Genomic DNA, 25,413 nt, shown 5'->3' on the forward strand with positions numbered 1-25,413 from the left:
TGGTTGAGCCAGGCCAGCTACTTGAAATAGGTGCGTCTTGAGCTTTATCCGGAAGGCGCGGAGGTATTTTTGTGGAGGTCTTATTATTTATGAGGTGCAGGAGGCGGCGAGCGTGGTCACTTCATGGCTGCTGCTGTGTATTTTCAGGGGAGGGCTTATTTTAGTGCATGCGCTCAAAAGTCCAATTGGGCTTATTATCTGGGCAGGTCTTATTTTCGGGAAACAGGGTATATATATCCTGGTGTATGTATATGTGTGTATGTATGTATGTATGTATGTATGTATGTATATGTGTGTGTGTGTGTTTATGTACACACACAGAAACACACACACACACACACACACACACATTGTGTCACAACCCCTGGTATGCCCAAATATGGGAAGGAGCATACTGCTTCCCTTTTCTGTCTTTCGGCTCACCCTAGGAGCCATCCAGGCAGAAAGCCATTTTTTTATGTTGCCTTTGTTACATTTGTGTTGCATTTGTGCTGATAAACTAGTTTTCCTTTACTAGACTCCCTTTATTTATTTATCAGCACAAATGCAATGTATGTATGTATGTATGTATGTATGTATGTATGTATGTATGTATGTATGTATATACACACACACACACACCACATATACTGTTTACCAGCATTTAATCATGCTGGCCACATGACCTTTACCTGTTTGTTTCCAACAGAAAGCAATGAACCAGTGAGTATTTTATTTTCACCTTGTGGGTTCCTAATTCTTATCCCAAAGCTGCTTTTTCAAGAGACAACTGAACTTTCTGGTTTTTCTTTAAAGACATTTTGCTTCTCATCCAAGAAGCTTCTTCAGCTCTGACTGGATGGTAGGGAATAGAAAGTGAGAGTAAACGAAGCTTCTTGAATGAGAAACGAAATGTCCCCCCATCCCCCCAAAAAATCAGAAAGTCCAGTTGCCTCTTGAAAAGCACCTTTGGGACAACCATGACCTGGATGACTGAGAATCTCCATAGAAATTTCCAGTTCTTAAATTTTAACGGCAGCTTTCTTCTTTCTTATATATATATATATGTAAAAGATTTTGAGAGTGACACCGATTCTGAAACCCGTGCCAGAATGCATGATCCCGGGAAAGACGACATGTCCTATCGCCGAGTTGCCTTAGTTGAACCCAAGCCAGCTGCAGAATTCAACCGCTTCCTGCCCAACAAAGCCAAGGCGCCAACTTACATGCCAGCGCCCTTAAGAAAGAAGAGAATCGAGAAGAACGAGGATAACAGAAGAAGCTGGGCGAGTCCTGTCTTTACTGAACCGGACGGAAATTTTTCGAGGTATTCTTGTCAAGCTCAAACATCTCAAATGATCCGATTACAGCAAAGGTTGAGAAATTGATGCTGGTAGGATCCCAACGCACCACATTTCTTTCCTGATGCTATTTTCTTTTCTTGCGGTTTCCCTTAGTGGTAGTTTAGCAGAGGTGCCAAACTCGCGGGCTGGATGCGTCATGCGCTGGCCACGCCCACCCCCAGGTTAGCAAAGGGGGGGAAGTCACGTGAGGTCACATGACAATGACATGACGACGCATGTTTGATACCCCTGATTTAGCATTTCATCTTTGTGAACCATAAGGGCTTAATTTAAAGCTTGAGGACAAATTGTGACCGATCTTGTTGCAGATGGGAACGCTTTGCTAAACCAAAATAAACTGGGAAAATTGGAGACCCAATAGGGGAGGAGAAGGGAAAGATACTGTTGTGGCCTGTTGACTGCCTGCCCTTCCAGCAACCAAATCAGATAAAAAGGAGGCGTGGGAGTCGGGGCCAGCATCAAGGCAACCTGAGAGCTCCTAGGGGGAAGAGGGAATGAAACTGAGAGAGAGAGACAGAGAGAGACAGAGAGAGACAGAGAGAGACAGAGACAGAGAGACAGAGAGAGAGACAGAGAGAGAGACAGAGAGAGAGAGAGAGAGAGACAGAGACAGAGACAGAGACAGAGACAGAGACAGAGAGGCAGAGCCTGGGCCGTCCATCAGCCCTCAGATGGAGCGTCAACAGTCCCCAGGTCTGGAGGTGGCTGATGAGGAAAAGGAGAATCAGTTGGGTCCAGTGCCTGACAGGCAGATGTGCAAAAGGCAGAAGAGAGGAGAGCAGTGGAAATCCATGAGCTGATCCTTAGGACAGAAGAGCCACCACTGCTAGCAAAGCCCCACCCTAGCTCTGGGGATAAAAGGCAGGGGGCAGAGGTGAATAGGTGTGGCAGGCAACTATTCATCTCCCTGCCGGACAGACTTGTTAGCCTGCTGTGTGTGTGAGAGAGAGAGACTTTTTGCCAGAGCTGCTGGCGCTCCTAATAAAGGGAACATTTGTTTAACTATAGAGGGTTTGTCGTGTTTGGGAGCCGGGTCAGAACAGATACTGGATTTTTCAGATTATAAGACGCACCTAAATTTAGAAGAGAAAAACAAAAAGGGGGGGTTGTGACTCCTGTGCGCCGCATTTTCAGCCCTTTGGGGGGACCTTTTTTTGGTCCCTTTCCAGTCTTTTTTCTACCCTTTTGGAGGCTTTTTTTTCAACCTGTTTTCGTGGCTTTTTTCAGCCCATTTTTGAGGCTCTTTTTAGCCGGTTTTTTAGGCTTTTTTCGACCTGCTTTTTCCAAAGATTGCAAGTCTTTGTTTGCTATGGTTTTGCATGTCACAGGATTCTGGTTTAAGCCATGGGTATCAATGATATTCTGTTGCTTTGATTGAGATGTTCTCTGAGCTTGGTCGCTTTCTTGAAGATGTTTCATTACCCAAACTAGTTAACATCATCAGTGCTTTTCTTTTGTCTGTATTCTTCAATTACTATTTGGGCTGATTTCTGCAGAGAATCTGATGAGGTGATAGTGGCATTGCATGACCACTGATGATCTTTGGCCTGATGGTAGCATCTCTTGGGAAAGGAAAGTGAGAATGCTTCAGGTGTTTGCCAAAATATTGGTCCTTGGTAAAGGATAGTTTCTGCTCCCCTTTTTGGTAACCATTAGAAAGGATTAGAAGGTAGCTCAGTGGCTAAGATGCTGAGCTTGTTGATCAGAAAGGTTGGCAGTTCGGTGGTTCAAATCCCTAGCGTCGCATAACGGAGTGAGCTCCTGTTACTTCTCCCAGCTTCTGCCAACTTAGCAGTTCAAAAGCATGTAAAAATGCAAGTAGAAAAAATAGGAACCATCTTTGGTGGGAAGGTAACAGCATTCAGTACACCATCAGCATTTAGTCATGCCCGCCACATGACCATGGAGCCGTCTTTGGACAGCGCTAGCTCTTCGGCTTTGAAACAGAGACGAGCACCGCCCCCTAGAGTCAGGAACGACTAGCACATATGTGCGAGGGGAACCTTTACCTTAGAAAGGATTTGGGGATCATTGTTCAGTTGACCCATTTATCAGATCCAGCTCTCTAGAACAATCTCTTCCTGAAAAACTTGCTGTAAAGAATGTCTCTTTAAGACCTATCATCCATCAATGTTTTTTTTAAAATAATGATTCCCATAATTTTATTCTCTTAGAAGGTATTCAACATTTTTGTACCTGATTGGTACAATTGGTTGGCATCAATAATTTATTTAATTTGATTCACAACTCAGTAATTTTAAGCCAAAGAGCCATACGGTCTTCTGTACTCAATAGCTAATTTTTTTCTGTTTGCATTTGAAAATTCCAACTTCGACGGATGTTTTCTGCAACAACCACAGAAGAATTTTGGGGCCCAGGATGGAACGCAAGTCAGCAACTTACATTCTTTCAGACTTCTCCAACTATTTGGAGGAGGAGGAAGAGGAGGAGGAGGAAAAAACCACGGGAATCCCAGACATTGAAACTGATGACCTTTACGCTCGCAAAATAAGTGCTGCTGTATCAGCTGTAAAAGTCTCCTCTCATAAATTTCTCCCTAAGTCTTGGGCTCCGGGCGAAGAGTTACACTGGAAAAAAGCACAAAGGATATCTTTTTCCAAACAGTGGTATAAGGAAATTCAAGGATTCAGGTTTGTCATCTTGCATGTTCTTTCTGCATCCAGCCCAATTTCTAGAAAACCGCATTTGAACTCGTTGGAGTCAATGCACAGAGGGGGAATCCATTGCTGCCTGGGGCAATCACAGTGAATAGTTTATCCATTCGTCTTTGCCTACGGTTTCTGTGTGCACTGTTGTTGTTTGATGAAATAGTTTGCTGCGCCTAGTTTTTATGATGGGACTTATTTCCCTGCCTTTTCTCCTTCTCCCGATGTGGGATCCTGTACAGTAGCATGGGAGATGCCGAAGATGAAGATGCAAGAGTCCAGCCTGGCCATAGCATCGCGGACAGCTTGGGCATCATCAGATACCAAGAAGACTCTCAACCCGTTAAGCCAACAGCTGGAATTGCTGCAGGCGAGATGCGTGGCCATGCCTCTGAGCTGCCAAGGTTCCTACCTTTGCATGAGCCAGACTAGCTGATAAGTGAAGGCATTTTGTGGCTTGCTTAAACAGGGACGTGAAATACGCAAAGCTGTCTTTCTAATACGATCTCTATACCTGAGCATTCAGAATTGATGCTACCAAAGTGATCGGGATTGTTGTGTGTCTTCCGGTTGCCACTCCCGTGCCTTTTATAATGGCTGGCCTGCTTTGCTGTTAAGTTAGACGTCTTGTCCTTTTTTTAAAGAACAGAGCATCCCATTTAACCTTGCTTCCTTGTATGTTTGTGCACCTTTCTAGAGTGTCTGCATCTTTTGGTCTTCCTTTTAGTTGAGTGCTCGTTTATTGTGCAAACCTTTCTGGGTTGTATCACTTCAGCAGCTGAAGGCCTCTTTGGATGGGATGTTCCTTAACAGACATTTTTGAAAACCTCCAGCTATGATAGTTAAAGGAGAGGAGGCAACATTGTGATCGTTTTTTTCCCTCTCTCTCTCTTTCCTGCATCTGTTTCTGATGTGGACAGATTATTTTTGTTTGTGGGAAGAATTCCTTCACTCGCATGCCGAAATGACAGAGCCCAGAGCTGATAAATTTGCTAAGGGTCGTAACCTTTGCTAAGGTTGTGATCTCCGTGACCGACACCATACTGCAAATCTAATGTGTGTATGTGTATCTTTTATATCTCAGCCAGTTTTTATTTCTTCGAGCCCTGCAAAAATATTCCGAGGACTGTCTGAATTCTGATCATAGAACCAAAGCTGACCCATCGTCAGGGCCTCGGCTCATAACGTGCAGAAAATATAATTACCTTAGGCCATGCTATGACCAAAGAATCCGTGAGCTTAGAGACTTTTATCCAGATCTGGAAAACGATGATTTGTTTGTCCGTAAGACTGGCGCCTCCCACGCGAATCCAGTCATTCTCCAAGATTTTGAGTATTTTAGGAGGTCTTGTCAACAAAGGCCTCGTGTCGAAGGAGAAATTGTTCTCCAGCCCAGAGATGGGGAAGACGAAATAATTCCAAATTTAGAAAAAGATGACCTCACCGTTCGCAAAGCTCAACTGCAAAAAAAAGAAGTGTCTTTATCTGGGGGCCCCGACAAATACCAGCCTGCTCTTTTCCCGGACCCTTGGACTCTACCCCCAGAAATTCAGGCCAAATTTCTATGCTTGCTGGAGAAGTCCACCCTCAAGAGTGAGTGTGAGCGGAGGGGAAAAGTCTTCTCTCCTTCTTCACGGCAAAAGAAGGATGATATGTTGACTCGGAAAATGGAGCTGCTCAGCCTAGGAGGTGGTGTGCAATCCAAGAGCTTCTGCCCAGGAGCGTGTAGCAAGGAAGATATGGAAAAATGGGAAGCCATCCGAGAGGCCAGCAAAACCAGGCATAAGAAACGGCAAATGGTTGAAAGGTCAGCTCACGGCCATGCATGGATCTTGCTTGTATCTGAATATTTGGAAATAGTGCTTGGAAGCGTACCGTGGTGTTTGTTTTTCAACAAAGCATGTCTTGGTGTTGCGTTTAAGCTCGATGTTCATGTCTTATCTCCATAAGTTCTGTTGTTGCTCATCAACTGCTTGCAATCCATCCGTCAGAAGTGACAGATCTATTTGTAGATTGTGTTTGTTGTTTTGGAGTGGTGTGGTTGCTTAGAGGCAGAGCTCTCGCCTCACAGTCAGGAGGCTGTGTGTTCAATCCTAGGTCGAGGCAGATATTTCTCTCTCTGGGCACAATGAGAATATATCTGCTGAACAAAACTCCGCACTGGTGACAGGTAGGGCATCCAGCCAGTAAACTCTCTGCTAGCTCCATTCAGTTGGCCACACTCCATCCCGCAAGGGATTATGGGTTTGTTAAAAGAAGATGATTGTGTTTATCGTACTCCAAGATTGTGTTCATTGTACTGGTCAAGAATACTGGCTTCTATTGTTAACAAGAAGCTGGGTACCTCTTAGTGTGCAATGACTCTAAAAAAGAATGTATATTTGAAGTCTGTAGTTGAATAAACATAAGCCACAATCACTGTCAGACTTTTTCTCTAAAAGTTCTTATGTGAATCTAAAGCTCTTCCATATAATATTAAAAACCATTAATGCAGATAAGACAAAAGGAAAATGCATAGACTCCTTTTCCAATTTTATTTTCCCCACAAAGGGCTTCGTGTGTTGCTGAGCAACCTGTAACTCCTTTAATTAGATCTTCAAGTAGAATCTATATTTTGACAATCTGGTTTGACTATGCTTTAATTAATGTCTTGTGGACACGGTGGCTCAGTGGCTAAGATGCTGGAGCTTGTCAATCAGAAAGGTTGGTGGTTTGAATCCCTAGCGCCACGTCACAGAGTGAGCTCCTGTTACTTGTCTCAGCTTCTGCCAACCTAGCAGTTCAAAAGTACATTAAAAATGCAAGTAGAAAAATAGGAACCACCTTTGGTGGGAAGGTAACAGTGTTCCGTGCGCCTTCGGTGTTGAGTCATGCCGGCCACATGACCACGGAGACGTCTCTGCACAGTGCTGGCTCTTTAGCTTTGAAATGGAGATGAGCACCGCCCTCTAGAGTCGGGAACGACTAGCACATATGTGTGCAAAGGGAACCTTTACCTTTTCCTTAATGTCTATTAAATCCTTTCAAAATGTGTGCCCCTGGCAACTACACAGGCTTAATATTCGCCTTTTTAAAAAATAGTTTCTATAACACACACACCCTTTCCCCCACCGCCACCCCCAATCCTTGTTATTGTCTGAATTGTCCAGAATTGTTTCCCCGTTGCTCAGAAAATATGCCCAGTTCCAAATAAGTTGACGTGTTTGTTGATTCTCAAGGGAGGGGAGAAAGGCAGGCAGGCAGGCAGGTTTCCACTGATTTTTGTTTTTGATCCCACCCCCCTCCTATGGGAGGATTTTTCCAACCTTTTCAGAAGAAGTTTGGATTCTAGAGAGCCTCAGGTGCCAATTATTGGCCCCCACCACTCGCCATGAAGATACAGCCCTTGATCAACCTTAATGGGTTTCTGATGTCCATCTGGTAAAGTCCTTCTTGTCTTGAAATGACCTCACCCATTCCATTCTCCTTGCGCCAGTCATGAGTTCTTCTTTAAGCGTTCCGTGTCTTTTGTTCACTGCGTCATTCCAATTGGACCTCATTGTGCATGTTTCATTGGAAAATAAGTATCTGCCAGCTGGTCATTTTCATAAATTCAAATATTTGATTTAAGGTATCTGTCAGAATAAATGCTTGATCACTCCACCCATGTGTCGACTTCTCTGCTGGAAATGGCCTTCCTTACTGGCTTCTTTCCTGGGGCCACCAACTGGGCAAGGGGCCCGGCACTGAATTCACATGGTCTTCGAGCAGTTCTGAAATTAGTAGGTAGTCCTTGACTTACAGCCATTGGTATAGTGACCGTTCGAAATTAAGACGGCACTTTAAAAAGTGACCTACAACCAGTTTGCACACTTACAACCATTGTCGCCTTTCCATGGTCGTTTGATCGAAATTTGGGTGCTTGGTCACTGGCATGAATTTATGACAGTTGTGCTGTCTTGGGCTCAAGGGGTCGCTATATGTAACCTTCCCAGCTGGCTTTTTGATAAACAGAGTCAATGGAGGAAGCCAGCTTCGCATAGCGACTGTGTGGTTCACTTAACAACTTCAGTGGTTTGCTTTTTTCCCCCCACAACAGTGGAGAAAAGTTCGTAAAATGGGGCAAAACTCACTTAACAACCGGTTTGCTTAGAAATGTTGGCCATGTCAAGGACTACCTAGATTCTAAAAATCTATCAAATCGAAGGCAGCTGCAGTTGCTTGTTTTCCCCCTGTGTGTGAAGCGTTTGATCTCTCCGAATATTTGTTGAAATACGGTAGCAAAAATGTTCTGTGTACATTGTGATGCAACCGTTGGCATTTCCATGAGTGAACACCTTGTACATCTGCATGGTCCATATCAAAACGGTGAGAAGCATTGGCAGAAAAGTGACCCCTTGCGTTCAGGGTCACGCTTAAAAGTTAAAGCGGTGCTTTAAAATGTGAAGATGCTGAGTTAGTCGCAGGGACCTCATACGCTTTTTCAAAGTCAGTCTCTGCTTTAGCTGATCAGGTGGGCAATGAACCTGTGGGCATCATTACAACGTGGCAATGCCAGTGGAATGGAATGTATGAACTTTGTCGGTTTTCTGATTTCCTTCAGGCTGTTGCAAAAGATTTCTGAGGAACACGGGTAAGTGGAATGACCGAAGCATGGCAGACTGTGAATGCCTCCTAATCCTCCTGCCGAACCCCTTGTAACTCCGCTTGAGGCCATGGATGCATGTGCTTTGGCGTGCTCAACTGGCTTGCAAAGCCCCCTCGGAAGCATCTTTGGGACCTCTCCCCAGGGGCTGCTGCTGCTTCTGGAGACCCACAAGAGGCTCCCTTGGAAGCTGGGGTGTGGAGGGAGGTGAGCTCTAGGCATAGCTTTGCAAATACAGCTCGGGTTGTGGTGAAGGTTGGCAAAGCTGCTCCTCTTTGGGTAAAGACTCAAAGTAGGTCATGGGCAAAAATAAATAATATACCTGTTGCTGTGTAAGCCAGTTGTCACAAGCCATCGTGTTGATGTTGTCTGTAAGTCGGGGAGATGTCCAGTTGCATGCAGCATTTTTATCCCAAGTCTCTGAAACAGCCGCACTCACAGCATTCTTTTAAATCTTAAAACTATTTGGTTTTTTAACGTTTTATTGTATTGATTAAATTCAGAGGTGAAATTCAGCAGGTTCTGACCAGTTCTGGAGAAGCGGTAGCGGAGATTTTGAGTAGTTTGGAGAACGGTAAATACCACCTCTGACTGGCCCCGCCCTCATCTATTCTCTGAGTCCCAGCTGATTGGGAAGAAAAGGGGATTTTACAGTATCCTTCCCCTGCCATGCCCACCATGCCATGTCCACCAAGCCACATGCACAGAACCAGTAGTAAAAAAAAAATTGAATCCCACCACTGATTAAATTGTACGTCTCTGTGAGGAAGATGGCTGTTTGAGCAGTTTAATAAACAAACAAATGTTCCAACAGAAAGTCAAAACCTGCCATATTCTGTAGAAGAATCCCCAAAATGTTTGAGGGGCCATAGAAAAAGTAGCATCAGAGCCCACACAGAGCAGATAAAGGAAATAGTAGAACATGGATTGAAAAAACACTTTTAAAGAGATCTTACATCCACATGTAAGATAGAGACGTGGCGGCACACTGGTTAAGACACTGAGCTTGTCGATCAGAAAGGTCGGCAGTTTGGTGGTTCGAATCCCTACCACCGCGTAACGGAGTGAGCTCCTGTTACTTGTCCCAGCTTCTGCCAACCTAGCAGTTCGAAAGCACGTAAAAAATGCAAGTAGAAAAATTGGAGCCACCTTTGGTGGGAAGGTAACAGCATTCCGTGTGCCTTCGGCCACAGAGACGTCTTCGGACAGCACTGGCTCTTCGGCTTTGAAACGGAGATGAGCACTGCCCCCTAGAGTCGGGAATGACTAGCACATATATGCAAAGGGTATCTTTACCTTATATCCACATAGCCAGCAATGTAGCCACCCAAAATAATCTACCTCAACAACAGCAGAAGCTACAATACTGGATGCCTCTCAGAACAACTTACAAGCCACGCAATAAAACCCCAAATCTGTATTTCTTGGGGTCATTATTCCTTTCTCGTCCATGCACACAACATACTTTTTTACATTTGGCAATCGTTTAAAAAGGAAATTGCAACCTATGGGAAGAACAACTTTATATTGCCATCCCTGGACTCTTAATTCCTGCTCTTTCTTCTCAATTCTAGTAAAGAATTTAGAGAGAATAAAAACAATGCCTCTTACCTAGGTCCAAAATTATTCTCGGTCGGTGAACGTGTGCCAAACTGGCTCTCCCACACCACCCTTTCAAAAGTTGGAGGGGTTTAAAAGAAAAGAAGCCAAGAACCGTTTCCTCAGCATGAAATTACATGGCCTGTTCTCTCCTGAACCCTGGATGGAAATCTGGCACCTAAGAGGATGCTAGAGTCCAAGATGGGCCTGTTTCAAACTCAGAACACTTTAAGCACCTCTGTAGCACCGGATGTATATGTATATGTACCCATGAAAATCTACGAACACACACACACACACACACACACCGAGAATAATTTTGGACCTAGGTAAGAGGCATTGTTTTTATTCTCTCTAAATTCTTTACTAGAATTGAGAAGAAAGAGCAGGAATTAAGAGTCCAGAGATGGCAACATAAAGTTGTCCTTCCATAGGTTGCTATTTCCTTTTTAAACGATTGCCACACACACACACACACACACACACACACACGCATGCATGCATACGCACTCACGCACGCACATGCAAAGCATTTTCTTGCAAAATATGTTTCTGATTTAAAATGCAGAGGCAAGAATCAATAGGGAAAGGAAATGTTCAGACAGACAGACGGACAGATAGATAGACAGATAACAAAGATACGGTAGGTAGGTAGGTAGGTGGATGGATAGATAGGACAGGACAGACAGACAGACATATAGACAGCTATCATAGATAGATACCGTAGATACAGTAGATGCAGGTAGGTAGGTAGATAGTAGATCAGACAGACAGACAGATATTGTAGCTACATACTGTAGATAAATGGATAGATTAATGGATGAATGATGGGTGGCTAAGAGAAAGAGAGGCATGTGGATGAATAAAAGGTAGATAATCCTGAAAAAAAGAGAAAGAAAGAAAGTGAGAGAGGGAGAAAGTGAGGGAGGGAGAAAGAGAGAGAAAGAAAGAAAGGGAGAAAGGAAGGAGGAAGAAAGAAAAAGTGAAAGTGAGAAAGAAAGAAAGAAAGAAAGAAAGAAAGAAAGAAAGAAAGAAAGAAGAAAGAAAGAGAAAGAAAGAATAATAAGCCAGGAAATTCTGGTCCAGGCTGAGCTTCTGAGAGTTGCTTTGGCTGATGCTGCTACTGCTGATGGGCATGGGGGCTGCCTTGGAGTTGGGGAGGGGCATGTGAGGACTGGGTAAAGATGCATGAGTCTTTCATCACTTCTTTGAAGCCTTCTCTAGCAGAGGAGTTTGGGGGGAGGGGGCAGCAGGATTTGGAAGAGGACCAGATCTGCAACCAATCTAGAGATTAACTCCATCCTAACAGGTTATCAGCTGCCACAATCAGCAAGGTGTCACTGCGAAGGGACATATAACTCTTGACTCTGATGTGCTTAGATCTTTGTTATTAATTTTGTCATATGTTACTTTTCTCTGCCTCCTCCTCCTCCTCCTCCTCCTCCTCCTCCTCCTCCTCCTCCTCCTCCTCCTCCTCCTCCTCCTCCTCCTAAACAAATATAAAATAGCTATGTTAGATTTATAACCTTCCTGGGTTTTTCGTTCTCCCCATATACAATCAGGCTGTCTCATTTAACAGAATTTTCCTGGGAGATGAAGAAAGATTCGTCTCTGAAAAGCATCTTCCCCCATTTTCCTCCCCTTTTTGCTTGTTTTCAGGATTCGGGAGGGATCTCCCATCTGGGGGAAGCATTCGGAGCACAGCAGATGGGCTTGTCCATGGCTTGTTAAATAAGGCATAATGGCTAAGTAAGCCATAATAGCGATAGGATGAAGCCATTAATTGATAAAACACAACCTCACATGGTATTATGCTCAAAATGTGCCGTATTTATTCTTTAAAATATGGGATTTGTTTCATTCTTGCCCATCCATGCCTACCTACAATCACTTCTTTGTTCAATGGGGGAGCCACACAGCTTCATGGTTCACTTTAGGGGATTGTAGTAGTGCAAGTGTTGGAGTACCCCAGCCCCCACACATAATGGACAAGCACAAGACAATTTAGATTTAGGCCCTCCCTGCATTGTGATGTCAAAACAAAAAAAGGAGTGGCCTAGAGGTGGAGCTCTTGCCTCATAATCAGGAGTTCGATCCTAGGTAGAGGCAGATATTTCTCTCTCTGGGCACAATGAGAATACATCTACTGCACAAAACTCTGCATTGGCAATAAGAAGGGCATCCGGCCATTGAAACACTCTGCTAGCTCCATTCGGTTGCACAGACGTCACCCCGCAAGGGGATTATGGGGTCATTAAAAGATGATGATGATGATTGTGACATCAAAATCGTTAGTGGTGGGATTATGGAGAGAATCCTGAACAGGAAGTGAGAAGCAGCTTGCTCTGTAATTCTTAAGATCAAATGCAAAGGCCAGTGTTTAGTTTTTGTAGTACGGCCCTGCCGTCTTTTTTTGCTTGGTATATTTTAAGGCTACAGGAAATGCATGACTTCAGAATCTTTTCCCCCCCACTCCTGCGTGCCAAGAGAATCCTGACCATGAAGTGGGAAGGAGACGCTGGGTGTGTCCAAATTTGCTTTGATATTCAGTGTAGCAACTTTCACAGTGTCTTGAGTTATAGATTTGGGAGAGAGAGAGAAAGAGAGAGAGGCCTTCTAACACAGAACCCTGAAAAGGCTTGTGGGAATGGCCATCTCTTCTTTGTTCCCTTTCATTAAAATTCATAAAGTGTCCTACAAAAGGATAATCCACGGAAGATGGTCAGGAAGGGTTAGTTTCAGCAACATGTATTTCATTTTAGATGTAAGGAGAAAACAAAATCTGATGGTAACATCTGTTCCATCACAGTGTGACAGATGTGGCTTCTCCATCTCCGGAGGCTTTTTTAAAGAAGAGGCTGGAGAATCACCTCTCTTAATCGGCTTCGCTCTCCCTTGTAGAGGGTTGGACCAGATCATCAGAGGTGGTATTCTACCGGTTCGGATCAGTTCACCTGAACCGGTTGCAGAAATCGCAGGTGGCCTCGCCCATCTGCTCCAGCTCCATGGCATCCCATTTAGGCCCCCCTTTTTTTCGCCAAAAGCGCTTGTGCAGAAGGTTGAGCGCATGCATAGAGGTGGCACTTGTGAGCAAAGCGAGAGCATGCGCATGCTCACATTTACGAACCGGTAGTGAAGGAAAGGGACTGCCACCCCTGCAGGTCATCCTTGTGGTTCCTTCCAAATCCACAATTCTGTGGTTCTCTGAGATAGCAATAGGAGTAGCAATGGCACTTAGACTTACATAGGAAGGCTGCAGAGTCAGACATCTATAGAATTAAGGCAATTCAGACGAATTATGAAGATAATTGCTTAAGAGTTCATAAATCAAAACAAGGGACAGACAGGCTGAGGCAGAAAATTCAAGGTCCTGCAGTATTATGCAATAAGCAATTGAAGGTCATCTGATACAGATGCATTCTTTAGCAATAGCTATAGCACTTAGACTTATATACTGCTTCACAGTTCTTTACATCCCTCTGTAAATGGTTTACAGAGTCAGCATATTGCCCCCAACAGTCTAGGTCCTCATTTTACTGACCTTGGAACGATGGAAGAGTGAGTCAACCTTGAGCCTGGTGAGACCCGAACTGCCAAACTGCTGGCATCCGACGATCAGCAGAAGTAGCCTGCAGTACTGGACTCTAACCACTGCGCCACCGCAGCTACTTGTGTAGGAGGGTGTGTAGGAAGTAGCCTACACACCCTACACACCACTAAAAACCTGCCTCATCGTAGGCCACCCCTAGTCCTGTTCCTGCTAATCAGATTGCTAAACCGCCTCTTGAAGAAGGAAATGGTCTGGAAGTCTAAAAAGTCTTTTTCTACCTTCAGGAGTAAATCCTTGAACGACGTCAGTGCAGATGAGCTGCAAACGATCCGGCAGATGCGTTATGAAGAGCTCCAGAAAATAAAAACTCAGCTGCGGGAACAAGACCAACAGTGGCAAGATGTAAGAGCCCTCTTTGCTGTCCCTTGGGGTGGTTATAGAAGACGGTCATAGCAAACTGAATTTGGGTGGCAGTGTTGTGGCCATCTAGCGGAGCTGGCAGCAGATTCGGACAGTGAGGAGGTTGGGGAGGAACATGGGCCAGTCCTGGAGTCTGGGGAAGGCTCGGATGAGGCCTCTGTGTTGGAAGAGGAGATGGGGCCAGAGCCGTATGCCAGTTATCAGCTGCCTTCAGAGTCAGACATCAGTGAGGCAGACGAACAGCTGGAGCCTGTTCCCAGTGTGCGCATGCACAGAATTGCCAGACAAAGGGAACAACTAAAGAATAGGGTCGACTTGGGAGTAAGGCCACAGATGGACAATGAATGGTCCCTCCCAGAGGAAATGAAGAAGGAGCAAAAGGGGAATGGAGTTTGCTGGAGACAATGAATTTACTTAACTGGTTCGTGACTCTCTGAGACTCCTTGCCAAGGCTTGCAGATACCAGCCTGGCAGCTCTCCAAGCCAGATAAGGTCTGTGACTGTAAATCCTTCCTTGAAAGACTTTGCTGGATGTGAATGAGCAGAATTCACAGTAAATTAATAAAAGGGTTTTTTGTCAGGACCAAGAGTTTGCTTCATGCTCTTGGGAAGCCTTGGTCAGAACATGCAGCCATTAACCTTGTGCCTATTAGTAGCAGGAGATGGGATGGCACATAGGTTGGGTTCTCCTTTAGAAGTTTCAGCCAGCGGGAGGAGGGCTGAGGGTGGGAACAGAGTAATAGGAGATGGATTAAAGGCCCAAGAGAACTTCAGAAGATGCGTTCTCTAGCTTTGGTCTCCATATCTCCCAATGGAAATACTAGAGAAGAAAAATCCCATTGCTCTCCTAGCATTTCCATTGGAAGATCTGGAGACCAGAGCTAGACAACAATGGGATTTTTCCTCCAATGGTGGTGCTTGGCAGCAGAAGGCATCGGATGAGAATTCAGCAAGGTGCATTCTCTGTCTGAGAAAAGAATAGACAGAATCAAATGACAGCTGCAGATAACAAATATGGCAACAGCAGATATAAAATGGATTAGCAGATCGTGATAAATAAAGACCATGCACGATTAAAAGGGATAAACATTGTTGGAGCCAAAAGGACAACAGAGAAGAATTCAAGGTACCGTATTTTTCAGAGTATAAGACGCACCTTCCCCCTCCCCCCAAAGATGCTGAAAATCTGGGTATGTGTTATACACTGAATGCAGCATTTTTGGCCTACCGAAATCCTGCCCCCTTTGCAAAAATGGATGTGCAGAGGGTTTGGAAGGCCTGCAAAGTGCTCCTTGGGGCTGTTTTTGCTCGTTTTTGCCCCCAGGGGCACTCTACAAGCCTCCCAAAGCCTCTGCATGCCCCCCCCCCCACTTTTTTTGCAAAAAACACGTACAGAGGGTTTGGGAGGCCTGAAGAGTGCAAAAGCTTTTTTTTTTTTTTTTTTTAAATTACCTCTTCAAAATCATGGTGCGTCTTATACTTTGGTGCGTCTTATACTCTGAAAAATATGGTAGTTCTCAAGACAGGAAGGTGGCAACCCTTAAGGTGGGCAGTTCTTAAGACATTGCCTACCAACACATATTCTCATGGGCTAAAGTGTTGGAAGGACAATCCATCTGGTTCAGTTCGAAGCTGGCAGAAAGACGCTGGAAACAACATGGAGGCTGATTGAAAAGATGGTTTAATGGTGAAGCCAGAACCACCAGGGTCAACGTTGCTGCAAGGAGTTTCGAAATATCCTGTCTCGACTGGATTACTAAATCTGCATTTCTAAAAGCTGGCCTCCTCAGTTTCTGCTTGGGGGCAGGGAGACTGGGGCTGGTTTCTGCTTTCCTTATGATCCCCCCCCCCCCATTTCTCCTTTAGGGGAAATATTCTATCCTACCTTTTTAAAAAAATAGTTCCCAAAATATTTCATTCTTCTGGTGGTGGGGCAGCAAAGGTGGGTTCCTACCAGTTCAGACTGGCTTGGCCAAACTGGTAGTAACTTGGTGGCCTGGGTCACAGGAACCAGCAGTGACCCAGGCCTGCCACGCCCCTGAACCAGATCTCCTATGTGGCTGCCATCCTGTTTTTTTGGTTCTGTTGCATGTGCAGAAACAATTTTCATTGCAAAAAAATATTTTCCCCCATTTTTAAGGGTTTGTGCATGCCCAGTTCCCCTTTTGAATTACCGTATTTTTCGGAGTATAAGATGCACCTTTTTCCCCTCAAAAAAGAGGCTGAAAATCTGGGTGTGTCTTATACACAGAATACAGCATTTTTGGACTCCCGAAACCCCGTCCCTTTACCAAAATGGCTGTGCACAGCCTTTAGAAGGCTTTCAGAGTGCTCCTGGAGGCTGGGGAGGGCAGAAATGAGTGAAAAATGGGCCATTTTTTGCTCAATTTTGCCCCCATCAGCACTCTGAAAGCCTCCTAAAGGCTATGCATGCCCTTTTTTTGTCAAAAATGGGCTGTTTTTGCACCCCCCTCGGAGCACTCTACAAGCCTCTTAAGGGCTATTCATGCCCTTTTTAAAAAAGTGCCCGTTTCCACAAAAAACGGGCCATTTTTGGGAGGTCTGCGGAGTGGACATTTTTTAAAAATTTGCCTCTTCGAAATCTTGGTGCATCTTATACTCTGAAAAATACGGTACACCCAGGTAATTCAAGATAAAGTGGAATGCTCCTGAGCTGGGTGATCAGGTTAATAAATAATATATATATATACCAGCTCCTGTTGCTCCTTGGAATAACAATGCCGGTAATGTTGGAAGCCTGTTAGGGTTCATGGAGAAATTAGGAAGGAATATTGGAATGTTGTGAGCTGCTTTTTCAAAGCAGCAGGTGCATTTTATCCTGCAAAACTTTTTTTAAGCGTCAGGAAGCTGAAAGGCTGCCATTGTTCAGATCGGGGACAGGCTGGTGAGAAAGACATTTGAGAAGGCAACAAACCAGGTATCTCAGGTGAAAACCATCCGTGGCGCAGTCTTTTCGCCAGGGAACGCGGGCCCTGAACGTTCAGCTTGGAGGAACTTTGCCGAACGTTGCTTGATGTGGGTTTCTTTCTGCATAGGATTTGGCAAAATGGAAAAGTAGGCGCAGGAGTCACACCTCTGATCTGCAAAGGAAAAAGGAGGAGAGAGAAGAAATTGAGCGAAAGAGTTCGGAAAGCTCAGAACGGCGCAGCAAAACCCTGAGAGAAATGCAGAGAGACAGGTAATTCTAGCCAGCCATGTCTAGTAGCTTTAAAAGCTTAATCCTTTTTTTAACGTTGGCTTGAATTCAGCAGCAACTAGATTTAACTGATTGCCTATTTACACGCACTCAGTTTGCCGGCATATTTAATTTTCAGTTCTTCTCACCGGGAGTAATTTGGTCATTGTGTTCCTAAATAATGAATGGATAATCATCTAATGTCCATAACATTAATTTACCAAATAGGCCAACAATTTCAATATACCTTTTGAAAGAGACCTTTTAATTTCAGCTTCGTTGAAAGTCACCGAATTAGCAGGGTTCATTTTCAGCTTCCTCATTTGTTTCTTTTTTGGGGTGTGTGTCTGTGTGTTGCGTTAAGGCAGGGGTGTCCAAACTTGGGAACTTTAAGACTTGTGGACTTCAACTCCCAGAATTCCTCAGCCAGAATTCTGGGAGTTGAAGTCCACAAGTCTTAAAGTTCCCAAGTTTGGACACCCCTGCATTAAGGTATTTGTCTCTGGATTCTCAACCAACTTGTTTTGACACAGGCCCCATTTTTTCATTTTTAATATAATATAACTATTGGGGGAGAATTGGAGGGGTGGAAGGGGTGGAGTTTATCCTGCAAAAGAGCCTTTTAAAGGTTTTCCCTGACCTGTCTCATTTTGTTCTAGTTTGATGCTATCAGGTATCCTGTGTGAATACAAGGGGCCCTTCATGCTTCCTTAAGAAGGAATGCACCCATAACATTCTGTTTATAGATAGTCCTTGACTTACGACAACAGAGTCCAACGTTTCCGTTCCCAAACAAGACGGTGGTGAAGTGAATTTTGCCCCATTTTACAACTTTTCTTGCCACCTTTGCGAAGTGAATTGCTGCAGGGATTAAATTAATAACCACAATTAACATGTTTGTTCTGTGAACATGGCTTCCCCATTGACTCTGCTGGTCAGGAGGTCGCAAAAGGTGATCACATGACCCCGGGGCACTGCAACAGTCATATGTACATGCCAGTTGCCAAGCGTCTGAATTTGATTCTGTGACCATGAGGATGCTGCAGTGGTCTTAAGTGTGAAAAAAATGGTCATGAGTCATTTTTTCCCCAGTGCCCTTGTAACTTCAAGAGGTCCCTAAAGGAACGATTGTAAGCCGACGATTGGGTTTGATACCATTGGGTCTTAAAATATACCCTGATTCCCCGAAAATAAGACCTAACCAGTCCTAGCATGATTTTTCAGAATGCTCGTAATATAAGCCCTACCTCCAAAGTATGCCCTAGTTAAAATTGTCAGCCAGATGAATGCATTTAGTACCATATTTCCCTGAAAATAAGACCTAATCCGGAAAATAGGTCCTAGCATGATTTCTCAGGATGCCCGTAATATAAGCCCTATCTCCAAAATAAGCCCTAGTTAAAATTGTCAGCCAGATGGATGCATTTAGTACCGTATTACCCTGAAAATAAGACGTAACCAGAAAATAAGCTCTAAGGCTGTGATGGCTAACTTTTTTGTCATCATGTGCCGAAAGCGTATGTGCGCACCCACACCCATAATGCAATGAGCATGTGACACACCCCTGTGCACCCCCACATATGTGCGTGTGACCCCCCCATGCTCCCCCCACGCATGCACACATGACCCCGTTTGGGGTCTAGTAGGCATCCTTGCAGTCTCCTGGGACCAAAATTGGGGTGCGCCACACTCCCCCTTGGTCCCCCCACTTCCCCGTACATACATATGCAATCCTCCCCGTGCATGTGCACATGTCTCCTGTTTGCGCAACGCCCCCCGCGCATGCACGACAGAGACCCAAAGTCAGCTGGCCGGTGGGGGGCGCATGCACATGCGTGTTAAAGCTGAGCTGAGGTGATGGCTCCCGTGCCCGCAAAGAGGGCTCTGCATGCCACTTGTGGCACCCATGCTATAGGTTCACCGTCACCGCCCTAAGGTGTCTTTTGGAGCAAAAATTAATATAAGACCCAGTCTTATTTTCGGGAAAAACCCCTGATGGTCAAGCAGCATGGGCTCTTTTACCCTTTCATTTGAAATGTCCACCAATCCTCTTTATCTAACATAGATTTTTTTAAAAAGTCCAGAGAAAAACGTGTCACCAAGCATCAGGAAAATAGTAGTACATGTTACTCTGGGGACAAAACAGTTGTTCTAACCTAAGCTTCCTGACGCACTAAAAAGCACACACTTAGTCCCCGAAACCCTCTTTTTATTTCAAAGGCTGTGAATTATGTTCATTCACAGCCCATAATGAGTCCCAAATAGTTGTAACGAGTCCTACAGTAGGCTGCCAAAGTCTTTCGGGATAAGGCTGATAAGCACCCACTTTCATCTTCCTGGAAACGCTGCCAAAGGCTTAATTGGCAATTAGCTTGGCATGGAGCAGAGTTAGAATGGAGCTTCAGAAGGTAAACTGACCAGCATGAATCAAGTTGCTTCCTACAAAGGCTTCCGTGCCTTTGCTGCTCCTTTATGTCCTGTGGGAGGGGCCAATCATGTCTAAGCCTTAGTCCCAAGTTGTCCCTTCTGTATTAACTGTTCCTGCTTTCTGGCAGCTCTGCGCATACGTGCAGTGGGAACAGGGGGAGCCTGTTCAGCTGCCTCGCTGTTGTCCGACTCTGGAGGCTCCGGAGGCAGCACATAACTCCCAGATGGCCTGGCCCCCTCTCTGCCTCTGACACAGAGCCCTTGTCCGAGCCTTCCCCAGACTCCAGGACTGGCCAATGTACCTCCCCAACCTCCTCACCATCTGACTGTCCTGCCAGCTCCGCAGGCCGCCAGCGGACCACAACAAAAATGTTGTAGAACGGGCCCTGAATCTCACTGTGCCCCCTTTGAATCGACATAATTGCAACCTTACAAGTTACTCACACACACACACACACACACACACACACACACATTACTTTTGAGGTCATCAGTTACCCAGAGCTATCTTGCTTTTCTTCCAGAGAGAGGCGAGATCAAGCTGCTCTGAGGAATTCTTGGCAGGAGACGGAACAAATGTATTTGTCGAACGATGACATCTTTCGGGAAGAGAAAGCGTCTCCCAAAGTTTGTATTCAAACCGAGGCAAACGGAGGCTTGAAAAAGGAAGACGACCATGAGCTGAAAGACCGGAAACCGGAGCGTGGGGTGAAGGATGAGTCTCTCATCCCCGTAGACAGCCTGGCCGGAGAAAGGACGGAGTCCCCTTTGCCCAGTTCCCAGTCCGCCAATGCCCAAACTGGATCTGGCCACGTTTCAGCCTCTCTATCGAGGGGTTATCAGAAGACGGACACAGCCAGGCTGACATCGGTGGTCACCCCGAGGCCGTTTGGAGCCCCTATGAGAGGAATCTCCTCGCTTCCCAGGTCCTTTACGGTAAAAGCTGCCTTGTGTCTTTTAAGATTTTGGGGGAGCACCTCTGACTCATTTTACACTTTAACCGCTTCTGTATCTGCAGTTACATATCTAAAATATAAAGGAGGAGAGATGATATATGAACAATTAATGAGTGGAACAACTTGTCTCCTGGAGTTGTAAATGCTCCAACACTAGAAGTTTTAAAGAAGAGATGGGATAACCATTTGTCTGAAGTGGTATAGAGAGCAGTGATGGTGAAACCTTTAGAGACTGAGTGCCCAAACTGCAACCCAAAACCCACTTATTTATCACAAAGTGCCAACAAGGCAATTTGACCTGAATAATGAGGTTTTACTAACTAAATAATGATAAACAAGGCAGAGTTCAGCTAATTGTTCTAAGAAAAACATGACAATTGCACTTTTATGCCCCTTCATTTTTTTTGTTTTTGAAATATTACGCTTAGCAACAATAAAAAAGAAAAACTTTTGTAATATCATTTCTTTATTTCTCTTTCCCTCTCTCTTTCTCTTTCCCTGCCTCTTTCTCTATCTCATTCTCTCTGCCACTCTCTCTCTTTCCTTCCCTCTTTCTTTACCGCTCTCCCTCTCTCTCTTCCCCCTCTCTCTTTCCCTCCCTCCCTCTCTCTTTCCCCCTCTCTTTCCTTCCCTCTCTTTCCTTCCCTCTCTCTTTCCTTCCCTCTCTCTTTCTCTCCCTCTCTCTCTTTCCTTCCCTCTCTCTTTCTCTCCCCTGTCTCTCTTCCCCCTCTCTCTTTCCCTCCCCCTCTCCCTCTCTTTTTCCCTCTCTTTCCCTCCGTCCCTCTCTTTTCCCCTCTTCCCCTTCTCTCTTTCCCTCCCTTCTCTCTTTCCCTCCCCCTCTCCCTCTCTTTCTCCCTCTCTTTTTCCCTCCCTCTCTTTCTCCTCCTCTCTTTCTCCCTCTCTTCCCCCCCCTCTCTTTCCCTCTCTTCTTGTCATGAAAAATCACAATGGCATATTGGATGTAATCTGCAATTTGCTTGAGTGTTTCAGGAATATTAGAAATACAAGATCTATCTCCTTTAGGATTCGAGATAGGTATTGAAATTGGTAACAGCAAATTAAATGCTCCCTCTACTAGGACCCGAAGTTCATTCTTGTTGGGAATCTGCTTGTTACATAATATGGTTGGGTGTCTATAGATACACAAGCTCCTTATGGAGATTTCCAACAGAAGTGGTAAAACTACTCATGTAGAAGGAATCAAAAGGTGATATTTCACTTTGGATTTGTAACTATTTGTCCATTATTTCTATATCAACACATCACACTTAATGTTTTAATTTTTTTAATTTGTTTGTAAAATGTACCTACTCTGTCTATATACTGTATTATATCCTTTCAACTTAGTCTTTTAATGAAAAGAAGAACTAGACGTGACATGGTAGCAGTAATCCAATATCTACCTGTATCTACCTATATTCTGCTCTGCTCTCCTAGAGGGAAGGGAAGGATATAAATCTCACCACTTAATGCAAACAGGAATTCATGCACAATTCTCAGCTTTAGAGCAATGCAGAGATGGCTGCAGAAAAAGTCAGATCCAATTAAATTAGGGACACATGTGTTTCCCTTGACAGAGGTAGTATTCAGCTGGTTCAGATTCGTTCACCTGAACCAGTAATGGAAAACATGGATGAGCCTGCCCACCGGCCTCAGCGCTATGCTATCCTATTTAGACACATTTTTGAGGCCAGGTGCATGCACGGAAGGCACGCGAGAGAGCAAAGCACATGCACTGAAGGCTGGGCGCAAAGCGAGTGGGGGCGCATGCAGCACGCGCATGCAGCAATGGTTACAAAATGTAAAACCCACTGCTGTTCCCTGATCCCTGCAGTACACTAGCTCTGCTTGGCTTTTTGAGGAATTGGGTACATCTAATCTAGTGAAAAGAAGTATTAGGGGCGACGTGGTAGCAGTGTTCCAATATTTGAGGGGCTGCCACAAAGAATAATGGGGTCAACCTATTCTCCAAAGCATCTGAAGACAGGACAAGAAGCAATGGATGGAAACTAATCAAGGAGATAACCAATCTAGAACTAAGAAGTTTCCTGACAGTGAGAAAAATTAGCTAGTGGAGCTGGCCTTCAGAAGTTATGGGCACTCCATCACTGGAGGCTTTCAAGAAGAGATTGGATAATCATTTGCCTGAAGTGATATAGGGTCTCCTGCTTGAGCAGGGGGTTGGACTAGAAGACCTCCATGGTCCCATCCAAATAACTATTCTATATTAACACTGCTGATGATTAGCAAGGCACATAGGGGATGGGAAAACCCGGGGAAGATGTTCGGTAAATGCTGGCCAGACCAATGTTTGAGATGTCTCTTTTAAATACCTTTCTTCCAGATGGATGCAGTTGTGAAATACAACGGAGGACTGGAAGGGCCCAGGGGTGCTCAGTCAGGGCACAGCAGGGGCTCCGAGACTCAGACAGGAGGCGTACAAAGCCAAGGCAAGATGGAGCACCAAGTTGCAGAAGGCAGCAAAACCAGAAGAAGCCACTTGCTGGAGGAGCAGAGAAGTGGAACGCCCGAGTCAGAGCCTAAATCAGATCATCACACCAGTACCAACTCGATGACTCTCACATCTTCTGCCCCCAAGGAGAGAATGCTTTCAGCATCTGAGGAGTCAAGACGGCACGTAAGTTGGAGAGAGGTGTTCTGACCGAGGCTTCCCCAAAAGGCATGAAGCAGATTCCTGTTCCCGACAAAACCCCTTTTGTTAAACGGATGTGAATTCCTCTCATTCACATTCAGCAAAGGCCTGGTAAACAGTCTTTCAAAGGTGAAGTTAGGACCACAGAGCTTATCTAGCTTGGAAAGCTGCTGTGTAAATATTTTCCAAACGCAGTGCTGTGCAAGGAAAGACTTGGCACAGAGTCTCTGAGATTCTCGGACAGATCTTCACACTCCTGAAACGAACGAACAAACAAACAAATTGTTTCCTGCAAAAGCCCACTCCCCTTTCACTCCTCTTTTATTTCCTATGGGAGGGGCCATTCACCATCTACCTGTGGCTTTACTTCCAAGTTGACCCTGATTTCTTAGCTGTTCTTTTCTTCTGGCAGCTCTGTGCATATGCACACCGGGAACAGGCTCCAGCTGTTCCTCTGCTTTACTGCTGTCTGGCTCCGAAGGCAGCTCAGAGCTGCTAGGCGGCCTTGGCCCCATCTCTGCCTCCGATGCAGAGTTCTCGTCCGAGCTTTCCCCAGCCTCCAGGACTGGCACGTCCGAGCTTTCCCCAGCCTCCAGGACTGGCACGGGACCTAGTTACTTGCGGGATCGCATCCTCCCACATACATCCCTGCGGCCAATTCGCTCACACAGGGAGGGACTTCTCCTGGTGCCGTCCACTAGGCAATGCCAACGGGCGACACCAAGGAGTAGGGCCTTCTCTGTGATGGGCCCAACCCTCTGGAATGACCTCCCCCCCGACATTAGAACCACTTCTGACCTCCGCTCCTTCCGGCAAAAATTGAAGACTCACCTGTTCCGATTAGCAGGCCTGGCATAATTACAACTGTCCCTCCTGGCAAATGTATTATTATCTGGTTATCTTAGGGTTTTTTAATCTGTTGTGTCTGTTTTAGGGATTTTAAAAAAATTATATTTATTTAGCTTTGTACAGTTCTTTTAATTGCATTTTAACCTCCTCCAAACTGTACATATTTAATTTTTTATTGTATTTTTGTGATATTCTCTATGGACTGTACACCGCCCCGAGTCCCTTCTGGGAGAGGGGGCGGTCTAGAAGCACAAATAAATTGAAATTGAATTGGCCATGTTCCTCCCCAATCTCCTCACTGTCCGAATCTGTTGCCAGCTCCGCTTGCCACTGGCAGGCCACAACAAGAGCCTCCCATTTTTCCAAAAGGCAGGAAGCTCTGTACCCCAAAGAATTAGACATTATTTGTAAGCTGGAGAAAAACATGGATAACTTTCCTAGAAATGGGAATCTTGAGGTAGTCAGCCTTGTGAATAAATGGGAGGTTATTCTAATGAATCACAAATGTGATGGAAGAGTTGGACTAGTTTTCTAGGACTCTGTGGCTCATAAGACTTTCTCTAGAATGCAGTCAGACCCCAGGTACTTACTACCATATGTGGTGGACTTGTAGCAAAGCAAGAAAATATTGGGAGAAAATATGTAGCTGGTTGGAAAAGATAATTAAACAGAATATAGATCCGAAATTAAAAGTATATCTGTTGAGCATAATACCGATGTCAACTTACCTTCAGCCAGAGTCAGATCTCAAATTTCTACAGCAGGCATGTGAGGCACGAAAGTTCGCAGCCTGCTGCAGCACCTCTTTGGTGGATATGATTTATAACACAGACTGAGGGGAGGGGAGACACAGGGGTAAAGTTCAGACACCATTAACCGGAAATCAGATTTGGCTCCGCAGAAGAACATGCCAAAATGTTGCTCCTAATAAATGACGGGATTCCTTTTGAATTTTGTCTCAAGGCTCGTAAATTAATTAGGGCATCTTTTGGAAACTTCACAACTGAAGGGTTATGATAAAGGGATCACATATTTAGTTTTGCATATACTGACAGCAGCTAAGATTATATTTCCAAATACTGGAAAAATGAGAACATCCCACATGATGAGGATGTAATTCGGAAAAAATT

General features: G+C 44.9%; 1 protein-coding gene across 5 annotated transcripts in view; it reads left to right on the plus strand.

The window, feature by feature from the left end:
- The window catches only part of LMO7 (LIM domain 7), a 181,085-nt gene that overhangs the window by 121,396 nt on the left and 34,276 nt on the right, over positions 1 to 25,413 (plus strand). For 2 of the 5 annotated variants that reach the window (XM_081949419.1, XM_081949420.1), the window contains exons 1-8: positions 3,708 to 3,994; positions 4,252 to 4,413; positions 5,094 to 5,816; positions 8,592 to 8,621; positions 14,067 to 14,184; positions 17,259 to 17,401; positions 20,350 to 20,761; positions 23,126 to 23,419. In XM_081949419.1, coding sequence (XP_081805545.1) covers positions 3,723 to 3,994; positions 4,252 to 4,413; positions 5,094 to 5,816; positions 8,592 to 8,621; positions 14,067 to 14,184; positions 17,259 to 17,401; positions 20,350 to 20,761; positions 23,126 to 23,419 — 2,154 coding nt within the window. In that variant the 5' untranslated portion in view covers positions 3,708 to 3,722. Of the gene's footprint in view, positions 1 to 1,053; positions 1,307 to 3,694; positions 3,995 to 4,251; positions 4,414 to 5,093; positions 5,817 to 8,591; positions 8,622 to 14,066; positions 14,185 to 17,258; positions 17,402 to 20,349; positions 20,762 to 23,125; positions 23,420 to 25,413 lie in introns of those variants that run through there. The other 3 variants (XM_081949423.1, XM_081949421.1, XM_081949422.1) reach the window with 3 other exon arrangements.

The sequence above is a fragment of the Natrix helvetica genome (assembly GCF_964273705.1).
Source record: "Natrix helvetica genome assembly, chromosome: 3".
NCBI classification, from domain to species: Eukaryota; Metazoa; Chordata; class Lepidosauria; order Squamata; family Natricidae; genus Natrix; species Natrix helvetica.